The 23,200-nt window shown below is 47.4% G+C and overlaps 4 protein-coding genes and 1 pseudogene across 5 annotated transcripts; 3 read left to right on the forward strand and 2 right to left on the reverse strand.

The window, feature by feature from the left end:
- LOC121304198 overlaps positions 1–23,200 on the reverse strand; it is a 387,591-nt pseudogene that overhangs the window by 117,976 nt on the left and 246,415 nt on the right.
- Positions 117–2,904, forward strand: LOC121304267 (40S ribosomal protein S19). The gene is made up of 6 exons (XM_041235303.1): positions 117–157; positions 1,104–1,174; positions 1,420–1,520; positions 1,695–1,878; positions 2,323–2,377; positions 2,834–2,904. Exons 2-6 carry the CDS (start codon positions 1,104–1,106, stop codon positions 2,858–2,860), a joined length of 438 nt encoding a protein of 145 aa, XP_041091237.1. The 5' UTR covers positions 117–157; the 3' UTR covers positions 2,861–2,904.
- On the forward strand, positions 10,400–14,613 carry LOC121304241 (mitochondrial import receptor subunit TOM40 homolog). 2 transcript variants are annotated; one of them, XM_041235261.1, is made up of 10 exons: positions 10,400–10,488; positions 11,726–11,927; positions 12,197–12,264; positions 12,386–12,478; positions 12,585–12,686; positions 12,904–13,009; positions 13,123–13,245; positions 13,830–13,906; positions 13,990–14,092; positions 14,265–14,613. In XM_041235261.1, exons 2-10 carry the CDS (start codon positions 11,732–11,734, stop codon positions 14,402–14,404), a joined length of 1,008 nt encoding a protein of 335 aa, XP_041091195.1. In that variant the 5' UTR covers positions 10,400–10,488; positions 11,726–11,731; the 3' UTR covers positions 14,405–14,613. The 2 variants fall into 2 exon arrangements, with proteins under 2 accessions (XP_041091195.1, XP_041091196.1); XM_041235262.1 differs by having other exon boundaries at positions 10,415–10,488; positions 11,729–11,927.
- LOC121304254 (apolipoprotein A-I-like) lies at positions 15,842–18,010 on the reverse strand. Its single transcript, XM_041235280.1, has 4 exons — positions 17,950–18,010; positions 17,129–17,184; positions 16,830–16,980; positions 15,842–16,595 (listed from the first exon to the last, which is right to left on the reverse strand). The coding sequence occupies exons 2-4, from the start codon at positions 17,166–17,168 to the stop codon at positions 16,031–16,033; spliced, it is 756 nt and encodes a 251-aa protein (XP_041091214.1). The 5' UTR covers positions 17,169–17,184; positions 17,950–18,010; the 3' UTR covers positions 15,842–16,030.
- On the forward strand, positions 20,001–22,384 carry LOC121304255 (apolipoprotein A-I-like). Its single transcript, XM_041235281.1, has 4 exons — positions 20,001–20,059; positions 20,812–20,867; positions 21,016–21,166; positions 21,401–22,384. Exons 2-4 carry the CDS (start codon positions 20,828–20,830, stop codon positions 21,963–21,965), a joined length of 756 nt encoding a protein of 251 aa, XP_041091215.1. The 5' UTR covers positions 20,001–20,059; positions 20,812–20,827; the 3' UTR covers positions 21,966–22,384.

A 23,200-nucleotide genomic window follows, 5' to 3' on the forward strand; every position in this document is an offset into this window, starting at 1 on the left:
CTTGCTTTATTATCACCTTCTCTTGCATCTCCTGCAACTGGACCCCCCCTCCCCGCAGTATGAAGTCTCGCGTGGTTTGGTTGCCCCCCCCCCCCCCTTTGTAAGCGGCCTGGAAACCCCGTCTGTCCCTTTTCGTCCCGGCCTGTCTCGGATCAAGGTAACGGAGGGGCTCTCTCAGCGGGACAAAACACGAAAAACGTCTTGAAAACGGGGCGTTTGCATCCTTAAAACCCGGCTATTGGACTTCAGTAAACCCCAGTGCGGTTAAGTGTCTGGCGTGCGATTTGATTGAAAAGCAGCGGTAGTTTGTACATGTTATAAACAGCACGCTGCTTTCGAGTGGGCCTGCGCCCATGCGCGGCTACTGACACATTTTCCAGATGTATTATTATTATTCTTATTATTATTGTCATTTTAATAAGGCCTGAGTGAGCGGTTTGTGGCTTTGATTTGCGCATTTAGAGGTAAGCCTGTGATCAGGGTTGTTGGCAGCGAAGGACTCGTGTTGTTTCTTCATCAGCACGTTTTGCAGAGCAGAGTTACACAGAGTCTCAAAACCAGACGCATTGAACCCGATTTGCACCCACCCCCCCCCAGCAAAGAGAGGCGATTGATCACGGTGCTATTTTACTAACACCCCCCCGGTCTGTGTTTGGGGACCCTGATCTTGATCCAAGGACACGGCGCTAAACGCGTGTGTTGCGTTGCTGATGGTATTCCTTGCTTGCTTGCTTGTGCGATTCGCTTTTATTTTAATTTTTTTGTAATTTTAAATCCTTCCGTCACGATGAATTACGTTTTTTTTTGTTTTTTTTTAATTTCTAAAACAGTTTGTCTAAATGCTCTGGAGTTGGACGAGTTAGGGTGAAACCGGAACACGTGTTGATCGTGTCCTTTTGTAAAGGCTGGGGTTGTAAAATTAATTCTAGAGTTCTGTGTTTTTTCGATGCTATGGGTTGACGATTTGAACGCCTTTTTTGGAAGTTGTGTGTAGTTTTTGTTGTAAAGCTGTGCTGACGGTCTCTCTCCTGTGTCTCTCTCTCTCTCCTGTGTCTCTCCTGTCTCTCTCTCCTCTGTCTGTGTCTCTCTCCTGTGTCTCTCAGATGCCCGGTGTCACAGTGAAAGACGTGAACCAGCAGGACTTTGTCATAGCCCTGTCTGCTTTCCTTAAGAAGTAAGTATCTCTCAATCTCTCTATCAAGCGACTGAACTCATTTGAACTAAACCTCACGGATAATTACTTTTTTTTGGGGGGGGGGGTAAGAGGCTGTGTTGGCGCTGTGTGATGCCTGCTCTCTCATGGATAATTACTTTGAGGGGTGATGGCTCCAGTACAGTAAGAGGCTGTGTTTGAAGGCTGTGTTGGCGCTGTGTGATGCCCGCTCTCTCACGCAGTGTCTCCACTCCCTCCTGTTTCAGGTCTGGGAAGCTGAAGGTACCGGACTGGGTAGACATCGTGAAGCTGGCCAAGCACAAGGAGCTGGCTCCCTCTGACGAGAACTGGTACTACACTAGAGCGGGTAAGAGCAGAGAGCGGGCCCTCCATTTAGAGAGAGAGAGAGAGTCTGTGTGCGTGCGTCACACCTCCATTCAAACCAGGAGAGTCTCTCTCAACAGTGTTGCACTAGCAAGGCCCGCACTAGATGTGTAGCAGTGTGTGTATCAATCTCTCTCTCTCTCTCTCTCTCTCTCAGCCTCCACAGTGAGACACCTGTACCTGCGTGGGGGTGCAGGGGTCGGCTCCATGACTAAGATCTACGGGGGGCGCCAGCGGAACGGCGTGTGTCCCAGCCACTTCAGCCGTGGCTCCAAGAGCGTGGCCCGCAGGGTGCTGCAGTCCCTGGAGGCCCTCAAGATGGTCGAGAAGGACCCCAACGGGTAAGAGAGCCCCAGGGGCCTGAGAATAATTCTTGACTTCACTGAGGGGAGCTCTGAACCCCAGGACTGGGTGCAGCAGGGCTAGTGTGAGTTTCTAACCCTGCTCAAACTCCTGGCTCCTGATCATTGGAGGGGAGTTCTAGTGTGAGTTTGTGAGTTTCTAACCCTGCTCAAACTCCTGGCTCCTGATCATTGCAATATTAATAATACTAGACTTCATTGAGGGGAGCTCTGAACCCCAGGACTGGGTGCAGCAGGGCTAGTGTGAGTTTGTAACCCTGCTCAAACTCCTGCCTCCTGATCATTGCAATATTAATAATACTAGACTTCATTGAGGGGGGGGGGGGGGGGGGGGGGGGGGGGGGGTGTTGTAGCGGAGCTCTCTTGCCTGAATTTCCACAGCCCCCCACCCCCTTTTCTGACGCCTGGTCTGTCTTGTTTCAGTGGCCGCAGACTGACCCCTCAGGGACAGAGAGACTTGGACAGAATCGCTGGACAGGTGAGTCTCTTCGGAGTCGCTGTGGACAAGGTGGCGCGTGTGTGTGTTCACGGTGGTGGATGGGCTGATCGCCTCACTCTCTCATTAACAGGCAGTTGTTGCATAAATTAAAATGCACCTGTTTTTAACGTTTTCGTAACCAGAAAAAGCTGTCCTTCCCTCGCCTTTGCAATGGCGCGCCTCCAATCCACAGTGAATTCCGCAGTGAGGTTTTAAAAGCTAATCGGAAGAGAGCGTTCCCGCTTCCGAGGCGCAGATATTTCCGCTGCTGTAGCGAAGGCCGTGAACTCCTTTTCCTGGTCTGTTTATGACCTCGAAGGCAGTAAATTCCTATTTTGCTCCTGCCCACTAGGGGGTGACATGTCCTCACTCTTCAAAGGAATCTGCTCTGTTTTTTTATTCCTTTGTATTTTTATTGTAAAAGTAGACTAATCCACCCCCTCTTGTGTTTTACAGGTAGCAGCTGCAAGCAAAAAACCTTAAGATGTACAAATAACACTTGGAGAAATAAAGCTAATAAAAAAACACTTCCCAATTCCTGTGTTCAATTTGTAAAGCATTGAGACTGTGTGTATTTGACAGGAATGAATATTTGTGCAAATATCCACAGAGTTCTGTGATACATAGCAAAGGGAAGTCTGGATTAAAACTACAAGAAGAGACTCTGTAAATGCAGTGTGATCTCTCCAGCGGAGAGCTGTGAGCGTTCCTGGGCTTGCAGATCTCAACTACAGAGAAGGAAATGAGAAGAAAAAAACTGTGTTGCATTCTTTACCAGACCAGCTGTGTGATGAAACCTGGTCAGGACATTCCTTAGCACGAGCTAGGGAGAGGCTGGCTGTCGTTACTTTTTGATTTCACAGGTACATGTGTTTTAAACTGTATCTAGATAACTCTTTTTCTGATCCTGATATAAAAAACCTGTTTGAAGTGCTCAGTGTGTCAGGATAGGAGGGTGCATAGAGGGGTCTGTCTTCATATACTGCGGTAACTGTCATGCATGTGTTTTGCTGTACAATGGCTTGTGGTTGGATTTCTGATGAAACCTGGTCAGGACATTCTTTGTTACATTAAGATGCTGGTGGCACTCCTGGCTCCTGATCATTGCAATATTAATAATACTAGACTTCATTGAGGGGAGCTCTGAGCCCCAGGACTGGGTGCAGCAGCAGCAGGGCTAGTGTGAGTTTCTAACCCTGCTCAAACTCCTGGCTCCTGATCATTGCAATATTAATAATACTAGACTTCATTGAGGGGAGCTCTGAACCCCAGGACTGGGTGCAGCAGCAGCAGGGCTAGTGTGAGTTTGTAACCCTGCTCAAACTCCTGGCTCCTGATCATTGCAATATTAATAATACTAGACTTCATTGAGGGGAGCTCTGAACCCCAGGACTGGGTGCAGCAGCAGCAGGGCTAGTGTGAGTTTCTAACCCTGCTCAAACTCCTGCCTCCTGATCATTGCAATATTAATAATACTAGACTTCATTGAGGGGAGCTCTGAACCCCAGGACTGGGTGCAGCAGCAGCAGGGCTAGTGTTCAGATTTACCTCTTCAGTGTACTGTAGACAGACTGCTCAGCCAGGTTCAAACTCTAAAAAAAAAAAAAAAAAAGATTAAAAATGCTTCCACCTCGTATATGCTACAGCTCTGTCCAAAAGTTTTGCATCGCCTTATATTTTATATAATATATATATATATATATATATATATATATATTTATAAAATCTATATATATATATATGATATATAAATATATATTTAATTTCCAGCTTCCAGCAGGGTTTATACAACTGTATGAAGCAACACTAGTTCTTTCTATAGGGTGATGCTGCAAAAGTTTTTGGGCAGAGCTCTTGTGTCTATTTGTAATGCTACTCTTCTCATAAACTGCTGAGTGTGGTTTTCACCACAGCTACTAGATGACTCCACAGTGCTGTTATTACAGTAGAACGCTGCACTGCTTTGGGATGACTTTGCACGATTGCAAACAGCCTCCCTGAGCGATTCAGATTAGCAATGAAATAAAATTCATGTGAATTTGACCCTTAACTTACCATATAGGTGGGCTCTGTGTCGTCCGGTCCCTGCAGAGAGAGAGAGATTGTTGGTGTTAATCTGTTGAACTTCATTACCTGCTGCACCGGTACTCTGGGGGGTACGTTCTCATAGTCCTCTGATGCTCCTGCGCTCTGTGGCACAGTAAATGTTAATTAATTCAGCAGATGCTTTTATCCAAAGCAACTTCCAGAGACTAGGAGGGTGAACTCTGCATCATCATCCAGAAACCTTTCTTTTTTCGCCAGCTTGCTAGAATGTTTGTCTCTGATTTCTCTGTATTTTATACAGCAGAAGGAAATGCGTCTCTGATTCACCCTGTCCTGTGTTTCTAGTGGAAACACATCAAAGAGCACCTTTCCCTTACCGAAGAGCAGAAGAACAAAGACCCCGAAAGCGAAGAGCCCCATGTCTGTCCTGATCGACACTGCAGTGTTTCAGAGAAGTACACACACCCCGCTCTTGCAGTGAACATCAAGGAAGCCTCAGGCCTGTGGCAACTTCCCCGTCCGCTATGAGACTGACCAGTGGTCTGACTTCCCCAAACCATCATTTCTGTGTGTCCGGACGAGCTGACCACAGTGACACAGACAGAACCGAGCTGACGACAAGGCTCTCACCCTGCAACATTATTTTCCCGCGCTACAGAGGGAGTCTTATCAGCACTGGCAATAGGGTTACTTTAGAGACCATGCAAGGCATCACAACCCAGCCTCTTACCTCTTATTAGCCTCAATGCCATCATCGCTTGTCCCTGTAGTGGAGCGCTCTCACGTGGTTGTGTTCTCTGATTCAATAGCTACAGCAATCCCAGTGCTACAGATGAAAAGTTGCTGCAGGTCAATACAAACAATGCAGATACATTAAATACAGTGAGATACAGGGCACAGCACACTCAATACAAACAATGCAGATACATTAAATACAGTGAGATACAGGGCACAGCACACTCAATACAAACAATGCAGATACATTAAATACAGTGAGATACAGGGCACAGCACACTCAATACAAACAATGCAGATACATTAAATACAGAGAAATACAGGGCATAGCACACTCAATACAATACATTAAATACAGAGAAAAACAGGGCATAGCACATTAAATACAGAGAATGCAGATACATTAAATACAGTGAGATACAGGGCACAGCACACTCAATACAAACAATGCAGAGATACATTAAATACAGTGAGATACAGGGCACAGCACACTCACAGCTATACAAACAATGCAGATACATTAATGTCACAGTGCCGATACAGGGCACAGTATGTAACATTAAATACAGTGAGATACAGGGCACAGCACACTCAATACAAACAATGCAGATACATTAAATACAGTGAGATACAGGGCACAGCACACTCAATACAAACAATGCAGATACATTAAATGCAGGAACTTTCCATTCAATACAGGGCTAGGATGTGAATTGTAGACACTGTGGATGCGTGCGTCATACAGAATCAGAGTAAGATTGAGTGAAAATCCTGAAACAGCAAATTAGACAACAGCTAAATATATCAGGCTTGAAGAGCTTTGAAAGCATGAGAGAGCAAGCTGGTCTTGAGAGTTGATTTGAAGCGAGCGTCTGTGATGGTGAAAAAGACAGTGTTGCTACTGCTATGATCGTTTAGGGTTTCCATGCTCAGGTTTAAATGCTATTAGGGGTTGTAAGATTCAGGTATAATATAATAATAATGTATTATGTACTAGTAGTTGTTGTGCATACTTCCTCTTTCTCGCTGCAGGGTAAGCGGCCCATATACTAGTAGCTAGAAAGTTCCCTTTATCCAGAAACCACAGGCTGCATCCGTGACAGTTCACAGAAATGTCACCAGCTTACTTAGAATAAAGTATGATTTTAGGACGTTTCCAATTTAGATACGTGGTACTGCGTTTCATATCGCTGTGTGTTTTTCATATCGCGTTGTGTCTGATTGCTCCCCATTTTGTTTTCACCCCGGCCTGCAGGGGGCGCACTGTGAGAAGTGCCGGCCACTCTCTGTGGGCTTGGCTGTGAAGGGAGCGGCCTGCAAGCCCTGCAGGGAGCATTGCCGCGGCAACAGCGACATCTCCATCATCCACGAGGAGAACAAGAGAGCTGCGAGAGAACCAGACAAATACCCCCTGGAGCCAGACCTGGTGGGAGAGGAAGAGGGAGAGGGAGTGGGGGTTGGGTTTGCGGTTCATGTGATTGGACGATAGTGATTAGGGGGTCGGCTGCATGGCTTTCACAGTGAGACTGACACGCAACTTCAGAAAAAAAAAAACAGAAACTGAACTAAACCGGCTGCTTTACTGATCATGAAGGATCTGCAAAGACACAGCTGTCGTTTTTGCGTGCATACAAAGAACTACAGCTCCCATCATCCTTTGCTGTTCACATAGCAAGGCATGCTGGGAGCTGTAGTTCTTAATCTGGGCGATTGTGTTTTTGGATCAAAGAAAAAACCATGAAGGAGCGTTTAATGCCTGATACTGGTTATTTTATTTTTTAAACTGTTCTAAGGTTATAATTGTAATGCTAGGGGGCTAGCTGCTGTGCAGACTGTTCATTCTGCTGTAAGCTCTACAGTTTACACACTAAGAACCTACTTTTTAATCATGTATGTCTCTTACATTGGCATCCCCCTCCCTCTCCCTCAAGTACTGTATGATGGAACGTGTTTGGAGTTTTAGACGAGACAATAAACTAAAAAAAAAAAGTATTGTGTGTGAACACAGTGCAACATGATGTCAGATCCCAGTTCTGGAGGGCTGTTCCACTCCTGGTCTTTGTTCCAACCTTGTTCAAAACTCTTTAGTGGAACATCTATCCAGACAATGACCTCATTTTACCTGTTAAATAAACCTGGAGCGGAATTCCCCTCCAGGATCAGGATTCGACTCGACCTCCCCCCCTGAAGATTCGCTTATAGGGCTCAAAATAACAAATTACAATAAGTTTATTTTTAATATTAGACATAGGACACATGATACAAAATATATTATTAAAAAAATCTAAACACAGGTTATTACATGAACATTGCCGGGATGGGACGGTCCCGTCAGCGGATGGCCCGGATGGTTCTGATTTTAATCTCGCGTCTCATCTGACACATCGCGCAGGGCAGGCAGCACCACACGACACAGTAATCATTGATCATGGAGCCCTGCGGACCGAGAGGAGAGCACCCCGACAATCAAACCCGCCACCAGCATTATTAATGAGTCATTCAGCGGACAGACTCACAGAGACCAACAGGACGAAGGACGGAGATACATACAAACCAATACAAAGCCCTTTTAAAAATAACTTAAAGCATATGCATGAAAAATAGAACCGAAGAGGAGTTATGTGCGTTGATTTCGTTTCCCTGCAGTGTACAGCTCTATTTGCGAGATGATTGGTGTTAGTGAAAGATCTACATGATGTTCAGATATTTTATCATGCTAAAATTCTAGGTGATGCACAGCCTTTGGCTACAGCTGTAAAGGGAGTATAATCAGCTATGAGATTTACGGCAGACGTTGATTTCTACTGGAGAACCACACGGCTGAGCTGTGCAGCGGTAACCTCGCCGCCCTGCCTCTGGTTCCGGGCGGGACTCACCGGAATGGAGTAGCGCTCCCTCATCCCGGTGCGCATAGCGCAGTGAGAGCAAGGCAGCCAGCCAATCACGAAGCACTCTCCGAAACCCTCTGCCACCTGCGCAGAGAGACAGCACAGACAGAACATCCCGCAGGCACCTGAGAGGGGGGGGGAGAGGGACGGAGGGAGAGAGAGAGGGGGGAGAGAGAGGAGGAGATGTAACTGAACAAAACGCATTGCAATTATAATCATTACTAATTGTAACTGATCAATTCTGCTGTAATTGTAATTCTGCTCATTATAGTTCACTCCAGGGCTGGTTTTAAAGTGTCAACATAAACAAAACAAAAAAAACAAAATAAAAAAACAACATTTGAAGCGCTTCCCCTTACAGATGCCCAGGTCGCTACACATCTGACACAGCCCCGTGCTCCAGCCCTGGGCGACCGCCGGGGGCTGCACGACGACGGGAGCGATCACGAGAGGCGGGGGCACGGGAGGGGGGATCGCGGGAGGGCGGATCGCGGGAGGGGAGACCATGGGGTACGCCATCGCTGCTGCGGCTGCAAACAGAGCGGAGAGAAGCGGGGGTTAGAGTGGCCGTAGCCAGGGTCGGGGTCAACTCCACTTAAAATCAGCTTTTCAGGAATGGACCCCGACTGACAAGCACAAGATCTATCCGTGGACCATAGACGCAAAGCAATTACGCGTAAATTAAAATCTCTGTGAACCGCTTACCACGTGTGCGGGATAAGGACGCGCTGTTCCAAGCGCAACCATCCGCGGTGCCAGGCTGCGCTCACACCGAGGGAACATTATCCTGGCGTCTTCAACCAGTTAATTAAGAACTCACCCCGCTTCTTAATTAGTCAATAGCGCACGTGGACAAAATATCTATCATTTAAAGAAATAACTGCCCCCACCCTCCGTGTATAATTAAAGCAACCGCCTGCAAACAGTGTTTTTCGCGATTGCAAAGGGACGAGGCGCTGAAATAAAATGTGTTAACAAATTCCAACTTTCAGAGCCGGCGCTCACACAACCACAGCCCCTCAAAACTATTTGCTGTGAAGGATGATATTCTCTACACGTCTATATGTGTAATGACGTGAACTCCCTCTGCACGTTATTTACATCGATTTCATAAAACTATTTAGAATAATAAATAAATACATCTCGCTCTAATTCAATGCCACGGATCTTACAGGAGAATGCTAACTCGTCTTAACTTTTGAGCGTGTTTTTAAATGGAATTGTTTGATATAAAAACGTACGTACGTTCTCTCTCTATACATATTCTCTACCTGTTGGTTTGACGCACAGCTACCCACCCTGTCGCCAGACTTCTGCACACCGCGCCACGCACACGCGTGCTTTATTAACCTGGGGGGGCGCGCTGCATTGTTACCCCCCCCCCCCCAGTCCAGTATATTTATTAGTACCGTATTATAAGAAAGGGGGCTCCCTCCAGTCCAGAGCAGGCTTGAGGCACGGAGACTGAACTGCTCCCTCCCTCCCCCCCTAAGAGAAAGGGTGCTCCCTCCAGTCCAGGGCAGGCTTGAGGCATGGAGACTGAACTGCTCCCTCCCTCACCCCCCTAAGAGAAAGGGTGCTCCCTCCAGTCCAGGGCAGGCTTGAGGCACGGAGACTGAACTGCTCCCCCCCTCACCCCCCTAAGAGAAAGGGTGCTCCCTCCAGTCCAGGGCAGGCTTGAGGCACAGAGACTGAACTGCTCCCTCCCTCACCCCCCTAAGAGAAAGGGTGCTCCCTCCAGTCCAGGGCAGGCTTGAGGCATGGAGACTGAACTGCTCCCTCCCTCACCCCCCTAAGAGAAAGGGTGCTCCCTCCAGTCCAGAGCAGGCTTGAGGCACGGAGACTGAACTGCTCCCTCCCTCACCTCCCTAAGAGAAAGGGTGCTCCCTCCAGTCCAGAGCAGGCTTGAGGCACAGAGACTGAACTGCTCCCCCCCTCACCCCCCTAAGAGAAAGGGTGCTCCCTCCAGTCCAGGGCAGGCTTGAGGCACAGAGACTGAACTGCTCCCCCCCTCACCCCCCTAAGAGAAAGGGGCCACCCGTACAGAATTATTGCAAATGACGTTGTGCACTCACCCGCTAGATGGCAGGACTCATCTCCAGCACACTTTTCCCAGCCCGCCCGACCCCTGCATGTTGACCTTCATTGCACCAGCCCTGCTCTACAACCAATCACAAAGCGAGCGCCCCCTCCCGGAACGGAACCAGCAGCATTCTTCCTCCAATCAAAACCCTCCGTCCGCACCCCCCCTTTCCCCGACCGCTCTAGCAACCACGCCGGGCCTGAGAGATAACCGGGACAGCCAATGGGAAGCAGCGAGGGTTCGACGGTAGCCAATCGCGTTGGAGAGGAGGCCGAGCCGGCCCGCAGGGTAGATTGTGATCGATTCTGCAGCCGGCTGCGAGCCCCGTCCTTCTGTAAACGCCTGGGCTTGCAGCGTGTGTGAGTATTGCATGGCAATGTCTTACACGACTGGGAAATGCGAAAAGCAACGTTTGATCGCTTTTTCTAATGCGTCCGAGTGCGGATTTACGGTCTGGAATACCGCGTCGCGTTTTGTGGCTGCGCAGACAGATGTATTTATTTCCAAAGGCACGGTGCCATTAAAACACACAGAGCAGCCAGTCCCAGAATGAAATCGTGCGCCCCGTGTTTTACTGGCCGGGGCTGCACTGGAGAGGCTCCGCCGCCTGTTCGGGCGTGTTATCCAATGCAATAGCATGATTTATTTCTCACAGATCGTTGTCACCCCGGATCGCAGCACTGCAGAGACGCACACAGGCAGATATAGACACGGATCATGGCTCTAGATCCTCAGCGAGCCACGCTTGCTACGACTTGTGCTGCCAAGGGTGTGATAAAAAGGCCCGTGCTAGGGTTACATGCAAGTGTGTGCTGGTCGTGTTAGATTAATCGATGAGCAATTGTGTGTGTGTGCGTATGGTAATATATCATTTCGTTTTTATTTGTGTGTTTGCGTTCTCTCTTCTACCGCCCGCGTTCATATTGTGCCCAATCTGTTTAACAAAAGCGGCAATTATTTGAATTAAGTATCAAAGCATCTCCCTGTGTTTAATTTCACCTCGCACTGTATTAAAAAATAAAAAATAAAACAGCCGCTTTTAATTTGGGCCTAATATAATTTTTGAATGTGTTTTTAATTTCCATACCACGTCTCTTTTTTAAAACGCTGTGTACCGCCCCTCTTCAGGAGAGGTGAAGTCGGGGATAACGCTTCCGCCAGCCTGTTGTTTGATCTGCTACGTCATATAAATAGAACCTCGGTTTCGCTACTCTACATTATGACGTAACACTAGCCCTGTGTGGGTCAAGAACCCTGTGAAAGAATTCAAAGCTCTCAGACGTATCTATTCTGTAAGAAAACATTATCGAGTTAATTTCTTGTACAGAAAGTGAAATGTTATTTAAAAAAAAAAAAAAAAAAAAAGGTATGAATTATATTAAAATGTTATTTCTTTTGTAAAAACAGTAAACCTCGATTTTTTTTTTTATCCCTGTTCCTCTAGCGAAACACTGCGACCCAGTCCGCGAGTCTTGTCTGTGATTGTTATCAGGCTCTAAGAATGAATGTGAAGCTGGCAGTGTCTCGCTGTGAGCGGTTCTGTTGTTGACAGTAACCCCCCCCCCCCCCCCCCCCCCCCTCTGTGTCCCGTCCCAGCAGAGAATGGGTAATGTGTTGGCAGCTGGTTCCCCCAGCCCCGCTGCAGGCTCCCCTGTGGCTGGACCGGGCCTGGTATCGGTACCCCCGGGCTTCACCATGCCCCAGGTCTCCCCCCTCAGCTCCCCGGCAGAGCCCAGCGCCAGCGAGGGACGGCTGCCAAACCCTGGCCCCTTCGAGGAGTGCCACCGGAAATGCAAAGGTGAGTTTAATACAGCGACACACTTGAGCTGTTCCTGCACAGCTGAGGGCAAAAACTTACAGCACCACCCTCTAGAATGAACTCATTTTGGTAGAATAATATCTCTCTGGGTAAGACTTCCATTGCAGAGCAGTGTCGCCTATTCCAGGTTTGACTGGGAGCTCAGTTAGCCCCAGTGTGTCTAGCTGACAAGCTCAGAAGCGTCTTTGTTTCGCCTTGTTGTTTGCGTTGCCGTCCCTGACCCAGCCGGCTTCTCTCTGTGTCTCTAGAGGTGTTTCCCACACCGATGGAAGGGGTCAAGCTGATCGTCAACAAAGGGCTCAGCAATAACTTCCAGGTAAGCTGCCCCAGATTTCTGATGAACGAGTCGCTCGGCAGACGCTGCTGTCCAGAGAGATTTCCGGAGACTGGGGGGGTGGGCTGTGCTTGATCAGCCCCGTTCTTTCTCTCCTCCTCAGGTGAATCACACGGTCTCGCTCAGCACCCTGGGGGAGTCCAACTACCACTTCGGAGCCACGTACGTGGGCACGAAGCAGCTGAGCCCCACCGAGGTGAGATCAAAGCGCTCTGCAGCTGGGGTATTACTCCTGGCACCCTGGCCAAGGCACTAGAGTCCAGGCGCTGGGCTGCTTGTCTCTGATCAGTGTGTCTCTGCAGGCTTTTCCAGTGATGGTTGGAGACATGGACAATAGTGGCAGTTTGAACGCACAGATTATTCACCAGCTAACGAGGAAGCTGCGCTCCAAACTTGCATTCCAGGTCAGTAACATGTTCTGTACTCAAATAATAAATTCAAGCACAGTGCAGCGCAGCACAGCTCGGCACAGCGCTGTATGTAAGTAAACCCACACAGGGTGGGCGGTATTAGAAAACTGTAGGGAAAAAGACAGAAGCAAATTTTGTGGTTTTGAAACTTTAACAGGGAAGTGGAAAGGCAGTTCTCTCACGGTTTTTCTCTCCCTGTTTTTCTGGGCAGACCCAGCAGTCCAAGTTTGTGAACTGGCAGGTTGATGGCGAGTACAGAGGAGAGGACTTTACTGCTGCGGTGACACTGGGGAACCCTGACATCATCGTCGGGTCAGGTGAGACAGGAGCGTGCGTGCGTGTGTGTCTCTGTCTCTCTGTGTCTCTCTGTGTGTGTGTCTCTGTCTCTCACTGTGTGTCACTGATCGCTCGTCTCTCTCTCTCCTCTCAGGTATCCTGGTGGCTCACTACCTCCAGAGCATCACCCCTGCGCTGGCTCTGGGAGGGGAGCTGGTGTATCACCGGCGGCCCGGGGAGGAGGGCACTGTCATGTCCCTGGCAGGGAGGTATACAGGTGAGGATCACGGCCCCACACTGCTCCCTCTCCTCGCTCTCTATCAGAGCGGTTTAGCAGGCGCTTTTATCCAGAGACTAGGGGGGGTGAACTCTGCATCGCCAACAACAGCTGCTGCTGCTGCAGAGTCTCTTCCAATAGGACCTCGGTTTGTTTGACGTCTCATCTGAAGGTCGGAGCACAAGGAGGTGAAGCGACTCGCTCAGGGTCACACACACACACACACACACACACACACACACACACACACACACACACACACACACACACACTGACACACACACACACACACACACACACACGCATGCAGCGAGTCAGTGGCTGAGCTGGCATTGAGCTGGTAAATTATAATGTAGCTGTGTGATCTGATCAAGGTTTGGTTTTGCTCCTGCAGTTAAACAATGGAGCCCTGCTTCTTAAATATCAAGCGTTTTCCTGCAGGATAAAGGAAGGTGTTCAGAGCGTCATCTGCTTTTAATCTTCCACCATGTTGAAGTGTGGTCAGGACTTTGTTTAAAGACTTTGTTTCTTCTTTCCCCTCCTCTCCTCTCTCTCTCCCCTCCCCTCTCCTCCTCTCCTCTCAGGCAGTAACTGGATTGCTACGCTAACACTAGGACAGGCAGGAGCCCACGCCACATATTACCACAAAGCTAATGACCAGGTAAGCAGCACGCAGGGAGGGAAACGAAGCTCCCCTCCTCTCTCTCTCTCTCTGTCCTTTCTCATCTCTCTCTCCTGTCTCAGTTGCAGGTAGGGGTGGAGTTTGAAGCCAGCACACGAATGCAGGACACCAGCGTTTCTTTTGGCTACCAGCTGGACCTGCCCAAAGCCAACCTGCTCTTCAAAGGTGAGTTTACAAAGAAAACAAAAGGGGGGGGGGGGGGGGGGGGGCTAATGCCAGTGACATCACCGCTGACCTGAGCTGAACAAGGCTTGATTCTAATTACAAACACTAACGAGATGATCTGCAGAGAGTCTGAGGAGCCCTGTGTAATAGACTCGGGGTGACTGTGTTTCAGGGTCTCTGGACAGTAACTGGATTGTAGGAGCTACCCTGGAGAAGAAACTGCTCCCTCTGCCTCTCACCCTGGCGCTGGGGGCGCTGCTGAATCACAAGAAGAACAAGTTCCAGTGCGGGTTCGGACTCACCATCGGATAAACGCTGGACACAGAGACGGACTCACCATCGGATAAACGCTGGACACAGAGACGGACAGAGAGATGAACTGACGGACAAACCAGACTCTAAGACAGCAAGAACTACACAGCACGCTCGACACACAGACTCTACAAAAAAAAAAATATATTTTTTATTTTTTAAATCATTCGTTGATTGTACTGTTTAAGTTGGGGGAGGGAGGGGTGTGAAGGGGGGGGCGTGGTCCGTGTTTTTTTTTTTTTTTTTACATTTTTTTTTTGTTTGTTTATTTTTTCCCCCCCAGTGGTACATACATATATATACATATCAAATTATTATTAAAAAAAAAACAAAACATAAAAACACATTTCTGCAAGGGTGATGTTATTGCTGTAGGTATTCTGATATTGTACGCATTACAAATTACATATTTATAGTTCTCACTTTGTATCCACCAGGGGCCAGTGTTGCGTGGGAGGAAGTTTAATATTTCAACACACATTTGCTTGAGCTTGAACACGTTTTTGTAGTTCTCACCAATCGCCACCAGGTGGGGACAGTGAGACCAAACGCTGCTCTGCTTGACTCGGTCTTTCTAGTTTCAGTAACACTGATGAAGGCACTAGAGCCCAAACGCTGCTCTGCTTGACTCGGTCTCTTCTAGTTTCAGTCACACACTCACAGTGCAGTTTGTGTTGATGTCTGGCTGGATCGTCAGGCTAATGCTGGGGCACTGGCTCTCTCCTGAGCAGGGCTGCTGGAGGCTGACTTCACCCACAGGTGTGTGTGTGTGTGTGTGTGTGTGCGTGCGTGCGTGTTGGTGAATCAGGTCTCTGAGCTGTGCTGTGTCGTGCTGTTACTGGACTCTGCACTGTAAAGCTACTCTGAGCTCCACGCTGGAAGGAGAGGTAAGGAGGTGTCGTGTTGGAAGGGGAGGGGAAGGGAAGGGAGGGGAGGGGTGGGAAACGGGGGGAAAAAACGGTCAAAACAACGTCATAAACAGCAGCAGCAGCAGAGGGAGTGAGGCTCAGCTGAGAAACAGCAAGTCTATTGCACCCCCCCCCCCGAAAACAAACTGACCAGAATACAGCGTGGCATTGCATTCCAGAACTGTCAACAGTCTTTAAAAAATACACTGAAAAGCAATTCCGTCTGTACTGATGCAGTTCAGAAACTTGTGTCTAATCAAGAAGTAAGCGAGCGTGTGTGTGACTCGTGCTTGTATTGGATGCAGAGCTCCAGAAACATAGTGTAGAGGGCATCGCTGTGATTGGAGAGCTGCAACGTCGTAATCGAAAAGAACTGTATTACTGACAGTGCAGTTAGACATAGGAGTTACTGAGGAAATACATGTGCGCATCATTTGTATGATCTATGCAAGTACGGAATTGTAGCAGATAAGAGTCAGGGTTAGGGGTCATGGGAGAACTTAAAAATAAAATTATTTGTCCGAAAATCTGCATTTTGAATTTTTATTTTATTATAATTTAGAGGAATAATTTACAGCATTTTTGGAAAGAGAGACACAGGATAGGTGTGAGAGAAATGGTACGCCCCACGACGAGCATTCTGCTCCATTGCAGTAGAGCAGAGCAGGAGAATGCTACTGGTGGAGCGTGCCATTTCTTCTCTCCTTAGAGGGGTGGTTTAGTTGAAGTTCTGGCGGAAGGAGTCCCACAGAGAGGAGAGCTGAGCCTGCAGATCCTCTGCGTAGGGGTTCAGCTTCTGCTGGAGGTCCTCGGCGTAGGGGGTGAGGTTCACCCGCACCTCCTGGGCAGCCTGGCTCATCCTCTCCTGCAGGGTCTGGGTCAGGGGGCCCATGTTCTGCTGGAACTCCTCCAGACGCTGGTTGATCCTATCTTGGAGATTGGCAGCGTAGGGGCTGAGCTGGGCACGGAGCTCCTCCACGTTCCCCTGCAGCTTCTCCCTCAGCTCCTCGGTGCTGACGGCCAGGTTCTGGCGCAGGGTCTCCGAGTTCTGGTCCAGGGCCTGGCGCAGCTCGTTGATGTTCTTCTGGATCTTGCTGTTGAGCTCGTCGGCGTACGGAGTCAGCTGGCTGTTCAGGGCCTGCAGGTCGCTCAGGAGCTGCTTCTGCAGGACCTCTGCATCCCGACTCATCTTGTCCAGGATCTCCTGGGCCACGGGGGTCATCTTACCACGCAGCTCCCCCACGTACAGGGTGGCAGTGCTGGCACTCTCTGAGATTTTGGTGCTGCAAAGGAGGGGAGGGGAGAGGAGAGGGTTAGCAACTACTGGTGATGTCGAGACAGAGATATGAGAGAGAGGAGATCAAAGGGAGGGAGGGATAAAAGGAGAGAGAGAGGAGACTGTGGTATTGTGTTGTGTGGACCAGTCCGGTCCGGTCCAGTGTGGTGCTGTGTTGACCGGACCGGTCCGGTCGGTGTGGCACTGTGTGGACCGGTCCGGGTTTCTCTCCGGGACTCACTTGAGCTCCTGGCCCAGCTGGGACTGCTTCACCTTCTCCAGAGTGTCCTCAGCGGTCTGGGTCACCTTGGCAACATATTCCCAGAATGCATCTCTCACCACCTCCAACTGGGACTTTGGCTCATCCTGCCACAGGATATTAGCGTGACAGCCTGGAGAGAGAGCGGGAATGAGAGAGAGGGGTTACTGAAGGAGGGGGAGAGTGGGGATGTCGAGTGAGGAAGGGAGAGAGAAGAAGATGGAGGGAGAGGACCAGGAGAGATAAAGAAAGAAAGAAAGCGTGCTGGTTGCTCTACGTACCAGTGAACACGGCGATAGCGAGAACCACAAGGAACTTCATGACTGGATCTTGATCTCTGTAGAGACACAGGAAGCAGCATAGATTACTGTAAACTGTGTAACACTGAGGAGTGAACAACACACAGACAAGCACTGGAGACACCCTGCCAATCACACACACAATAATCTGAACACTGGAGACACCCTGCCAATCACACACACAATAATCTGAACACTGGAGACACCCTGCCAATCACACACACAATAATCTGAACACTGGAGACACCCTGCCAATCACACACACAATAATCTGAACACTAGGTCAATCTCATTACCACCGCTCTGTGTCACTCCAGCAGGGGATTATAACAGGAAGACTCAGAGGTAGGTCTATGTAAAGTTATTTTTATATTTTAAATTAACTCCTGTTTTTCAAATTCTTTACATTTAGAATAACCTTACATCCTTCCAAAAAACATATATTAAAATAAATATATATAGATAAATATATATTTTAAATATATATTTATATCATATATTATATAGTATAGTAAAAATATATATCTATTTTAAAAAAATGGGATCACAATATATCACATTATAGGTTATGTGCAAGAAACAATATTTAATATGTCAATATATTCCAAAATAGAATTCTAAATATATTCCAAACATACTATCCCAGATATATAAAAATCTAGTATTTAACAACAACATCTCATGAAAAAAAAACAAGCAAATAGAACATTTCCAATATATTAGCAAGTAACTATTCTTTCAGCAGTGTTTGTGTGAAGCCAGATCATCACTGATGAATCTCTTGTAGAAATGCTGTGTCTTACCTTGTGAGTCAGCACGTCTCTGTGAGCAGTGATTGAGTGAGTGGCTTTGCTGCTGGGAGCTGTGTGTATTTATAGAGCTGCCTCCTTGTAATATCACTGACTAGGTGGCTGCTGGCCGTACTAAAGTCCACCCAGACTGTGTTGCTGTCACTGACAGCACTGCTGTAGTCATCCACTGCGATAACGCAGCCAACAGCAGGCTGGAATAAAACACGTGGTTCATGAACAACTTTGAACCCCAAATATGCTATTGAGATCTTACAGCGCTGACCCTTCTCAAAGCTTACTGTGTTTGCTTTCTCTGCTGGTCACTATATATTATAAAGACATTTCAGAGGGCTGTGTCTCATCAATATCAGGATCTAGTGCTGTATATTATAAAGACATTTCAGAGGGCTGGATCTCATCAATATCAGGGTCTAGTGCTGTATATTATAAAGACATTTCAGAGGGCTGTGTCTCATCAATATCAGGGTCTAGTGCTGTATATTATAAAGACATTTCAGAGGGCTGGATCTCATCAATATCAGGGTCTAGTGCTGTATATTATAAAGACATTTCAGAGGGCTGTGTCTCATCAATATCAGGGTCTAGTGCTGTATATTATAAAGACATTTCAGAGGGCAGGATCTCATCAATATCAGGGTCTAGTGCTGTATATTATAAAGACATTTCAGAGGGCTGTGTCTCATCAATATTAGGGTCTAGTGCTGTACATTATAAAGACATTTCGGATTGCTTTTGGTTTCCCTGCTGGTAAAAGCACAGCACAGTGTAGTAAAGCACAGAGAAGATCATGAACCAGGTAAGAATCACTAGTTATGGTAAATGGTTAATAATGAAACTAGCAGTGAAACCGGAGCGAGGGATGACCTTGTATCAAATCAATCAATCTCTCTCTCTCCTGAATTATTTTAGTCTAAGTGAAGAATGGAAATGAAGCTCTACAATTAAATACAGAACAGCATAGTTGCTGTGTTGTAATAGATTAGATTTTAAAGTGCCATCAGTACCTTCAAGAGCCTTGAACCCTCACAGACTGAAACGTTAATTCATGTGATTACAGTGGAGGGATCTTTGGTCTCAAGCAGAACACAATCATTCAGGTTGTTTGCAGACAGCGTCAAAGGTAGGGGCAGAGTACAGTAAATATATTAGCATGTATATATGAAAATGCCAAGGTACTTTGCTTCTTGAAAGAGTTCACAGTTGGTTTTTATTGGGATGCAGTAAATTCCATAATGACTTCATTGCAGTTTCATTGCGCACTCCAAATTCCTGTGACACGATAAAAACAAACAAACATGCACACACAAACACGCACACACACAAACAAACACACACAGGAGATCCTGATATTGATGAGATCCAGCCCTCTGAAATGTCTTTATAATATACAGCACTAGACCCTGATATTGATGAGATCCAGCCCTCTGAAATGTCTTTATAATATACAGCACTAGACCCTGATATTGATGAGATCCAGCCCTCTGAAATGTCTTTATAATATACAGCACTAGACCCTGATATTGATGAGATCCAGCCCTCTGAAATGTCTTTATAATATATAGCACTAGACCCTGATATTGATGAGATCCAGCCCTCTGAAATGTCTTTATAATATACAGCACTAGACCCTGATATTGATGAGACACAGCCCTTTGAAATGTCTTTATAATATACAGCGCTAGACCCTGATATTGATGAGACACAGCCCTCTGAAATGTCTTTATAATATACAGCACTAGACCCTGATATTGATGAGACACAGCCCTCTGAAATGTCTTTATAATATATAGTGACCAGCAGAGAAAGCAAACACAGTAAGCTTTGAGAAGGGTCAGCGCTGTAAGATCTCAATAGCATATTTGGGGTTCAAAGTTGTTCATGAACCACATGTTTTATTCCAGCCTGCTGTTGGCTGCGTTATCGCAGTGGATGACTACAGCAGTGCTGTCAGTGACAGCAACACAGTCTGGGTGGACTTTAGTACGGCCAGCAGCCACCTAGTCAGTGATATTACAAGGAGGCAGCTCTATAAATACACACAGCTCCCAGCAGCAAAGCCACTCACTCAATCACTGCTCACAGAGACGTGCTGACTCACAAGGTAAGACACAGCATTTCTACAAGAGATTCATCAGTGATGATTTGGCTTCACACAAACACTGCTGAAAGAATAGCTACTTGCTAATATATTGGAAATGTTTTATTTGTTTTTTTTTTTTTTCATGAGATGTTGTTGATAAATACTTGCTTTTTATATATCTGGGATAGTATATTTGGAATATATTGACATATTAAAAATAATTTCTTGCCCATAATCTGTAATATATTGTGATATATTGTAATCCCATTTTTAAAAAAATATACAAATGTTGATACTATATATATCTATATATATATTATATATATAATATCTAGTCTAAGATATATAGATATTAATATATATATATATATATAGATAGATAGATAGATAGATAGATAGATAGATATAGATATTGAGATAGATAGATATTTGATTATACTGAATATACTGCTATGTTATTTGAAAGGATGTAAAGTTATTATTCTACAGCATTCTTCAGATTATTGTGTGTGTGATTGGCAGGGTGTCTCCAGTGTTCAGATTATTGTGTGTGTGATTGGCAGGGTGTCTCCAGTGTTCAGATTATTGTGTGTGTGATTGGCAGGGTGTCTCCAGTGTTCAGATTATTGTGTGTGTGATTGGCAGGGTGTCTCCAGTGTTCAGATTATTGTGTGTGTGATTGGCAGGGTGTCTCCAGTGCTTGTCTGTGTGTTGTTCACTCCTCAGTGTTACACAGTTTACAGTAATCTATGCTGCTTCCTGTGTCTCTACAGAGATCAAGATCCAGTCATGAAGTTCCTTGTGGTTCTCGCTATCGCCGTGTTCACTGGTACGTAGAGCAACCAGCACGCTTTCTTTCTTTCTTTATCTCTCCTGGTCCTCTCCCTCCATCTTCTTCTCTCTCCCTTCCTCACTCGACATCCCCACTCTCCCCCTCCTTCAGTAACCCCTCTCTCTCATTCCCGCTCTCTCTCCAGGCTGTCACGCTAATATCCTGTGGCGGGATGAGCCAAAGTCCCAGTTGGAGGTGGTGAGAGATGCATTCTGGGAATATGTTGCCAAGGTGACCCAGACCGCTGAGGACACTCTGGAGAAGGTGAAGCAGTCCCAGCTGGGCCAGGAGCTCAAGTGAGTCCTGGAGAGAAACCCGGACCGGTCCACACAGTGCCACACCGACCGGACCGGTCCGGTCAACACAGCACCACACTGGACCGGACCGGACTGGTCCACACAACACAATACCACAGTCTCCTCTCTCTCTCCTTTTATCCCTCCCTCCCTTTGATCTCCTCTCTCTCATATCTCTGTCTCGACATCACCAGTAGTTGCTAACCCTCTCCTCTCCCCTCCCCTCCTTTGCAGCACCAAAATCTCAGAGAGTGCCAGCACTGCCACCCTGTACATGGGGGAGCTGCGTGGTAAGATGACCCCCGTGGCCCAGGAGATCCTGGACAAGATGAGTCGGGATGCAGAGGTCCTGCAGAAGCAGCTCCTGAGCGACCTGCAGGCCCTGAACAGCCAGCTGACTCCGTACGCCGACGAGCTCAACAGCAAGATCCAGAAGAACATCAACGAGCTGCGCCAGGCCCTGGACCAGAACTCGGAGACCCTGCGCCAGAACCTGGCCGTCAGCACCGAGGAGCTGAGGGAGAAGCTGCAGGGGAACGTGGAGGAGCTCCGTGCCCAGCTCAGCCCCTACGCTGCCAATCTCCAAGATAGGATCAACCAGCGTCTGGAGGAGTTCCAGCAGAACATGGGCCCCCTGACCCAGACCCTGCAGGAGAGGATGAGCCAGGCTGCCCAGGAGGTGCGGGTGAACCTCACCCCCTACGCCGAGGACCTCCAGCAGAAGCTGAACCCCTACGCAGAGGATCTGCAGGCTCAGCTCTCCTCTCTGTGGGACTCCTTCCGCCAGAACTTCAACTAAACCACCCCTCTAAGGAGAGAAGAAATGGCACGCTCCACCAGTAGCATTCTCCTGCTCTGCTCTACTGCAATGGAGCAGAATGGAGCGTCCATTTCTCTCACAGGGGCATTTAAATTTGATTCATCTTTAAGTGTCATAAATTTTAAACCTATCCTGTATACTATATAGAAAAGGGCGCGTCTGCATCTTACCGGGCAGCGTGTCTCAGGTTGTGTGTGCTGTGTGAAGCTCAGGGCTGTAGTTCACAGGTGCTATTTGTATTGTTCCATTATGTTGTCAGGTCTGTACAAATTCAAATGTTCAGTTAGCAGCGACAGGTGCCTTCTGAGTGTGTTTTTAACGAAGAGATTGCCTGATGACTTTTACAAACACACTGTAAATTATTCCTCTAACTTAATCAAATAAAAATTCAAAATGCACATTTTCAGACAAATAAGTGTTTATTTTTAAATTCCCCATGACCCCTAACCCTAACCCTAACCCTGACCCTAACCCTGACTCTTTTCTGATAAAATTGTGTACATATATATCATACAAATAGATTTCCTCATGAACTACACTGAAACGATGTATAATAGCGCCTGTGTAAATCCACTGTCACTAGACCCTGTGCAAGGAAAGCTCTGATGCATGAACTCCTGTGTAAATACACTGTCACCGGACACACTGCATGGAAAGCTCTGATGCATGAACTCCTGTGTAAATACACTGTCACCGGACACACTGCATGGAAAGCTCTGATGCATGAACTCCTGTGTAAATACACTGTCACCGGACACACTGCATGGAAAGCTCTGATGCATGAACTCCTGTGTAAATACACTGTCACCGGACACACTGCATGGAAAGCTCTGATGCATGAACTCCTGTGTAAATCCACTGTCACTAGACCCTGTGCAAGGAAAGCTCTGATGCATGAACTCCTGTGTAAATACACTGTCACTAGACCCTGTGCATGGAAAGCTCTGATGCATGAACTCCTGTGTAAATACACTGTCACCGGACACACTGCATGGAAAGCTCTGATGCATGAAATGCAGCCCTCGCTGTCGGGGGAAAGGTGTTGGGTGAGCCTCGTTACAGGCGCCTGCTGTTCATGGAGGGGTCGGACTCCGCTTTTTTGTTTTTAATTTCGCGCATGTATGGTTTTTTTTTTGTAGGAACTGGTTCAAAGATACCTTTGAGACTGTGAAGAAGCAGATGGGTGAAGCTTTTGCTAACATTGAGCTCCAGTA

The sequence above is a fragment of the Polyodon spathula genome, chromosome 37 (genome assembly GCF_017654505.1).
Source record: "Polyodon spathula isolate WHYD16114869_AA chromosome 37, ASM1765450v1, whole genome shotgun sequence".
NCBI classification, from domain to species: domain Eukaryota; kingdom Metazoa; phylum Chordata; class Actinopteri; order Acipenseriformes; family Polyodontidae; genus Polyodon; species Polyodon spathula.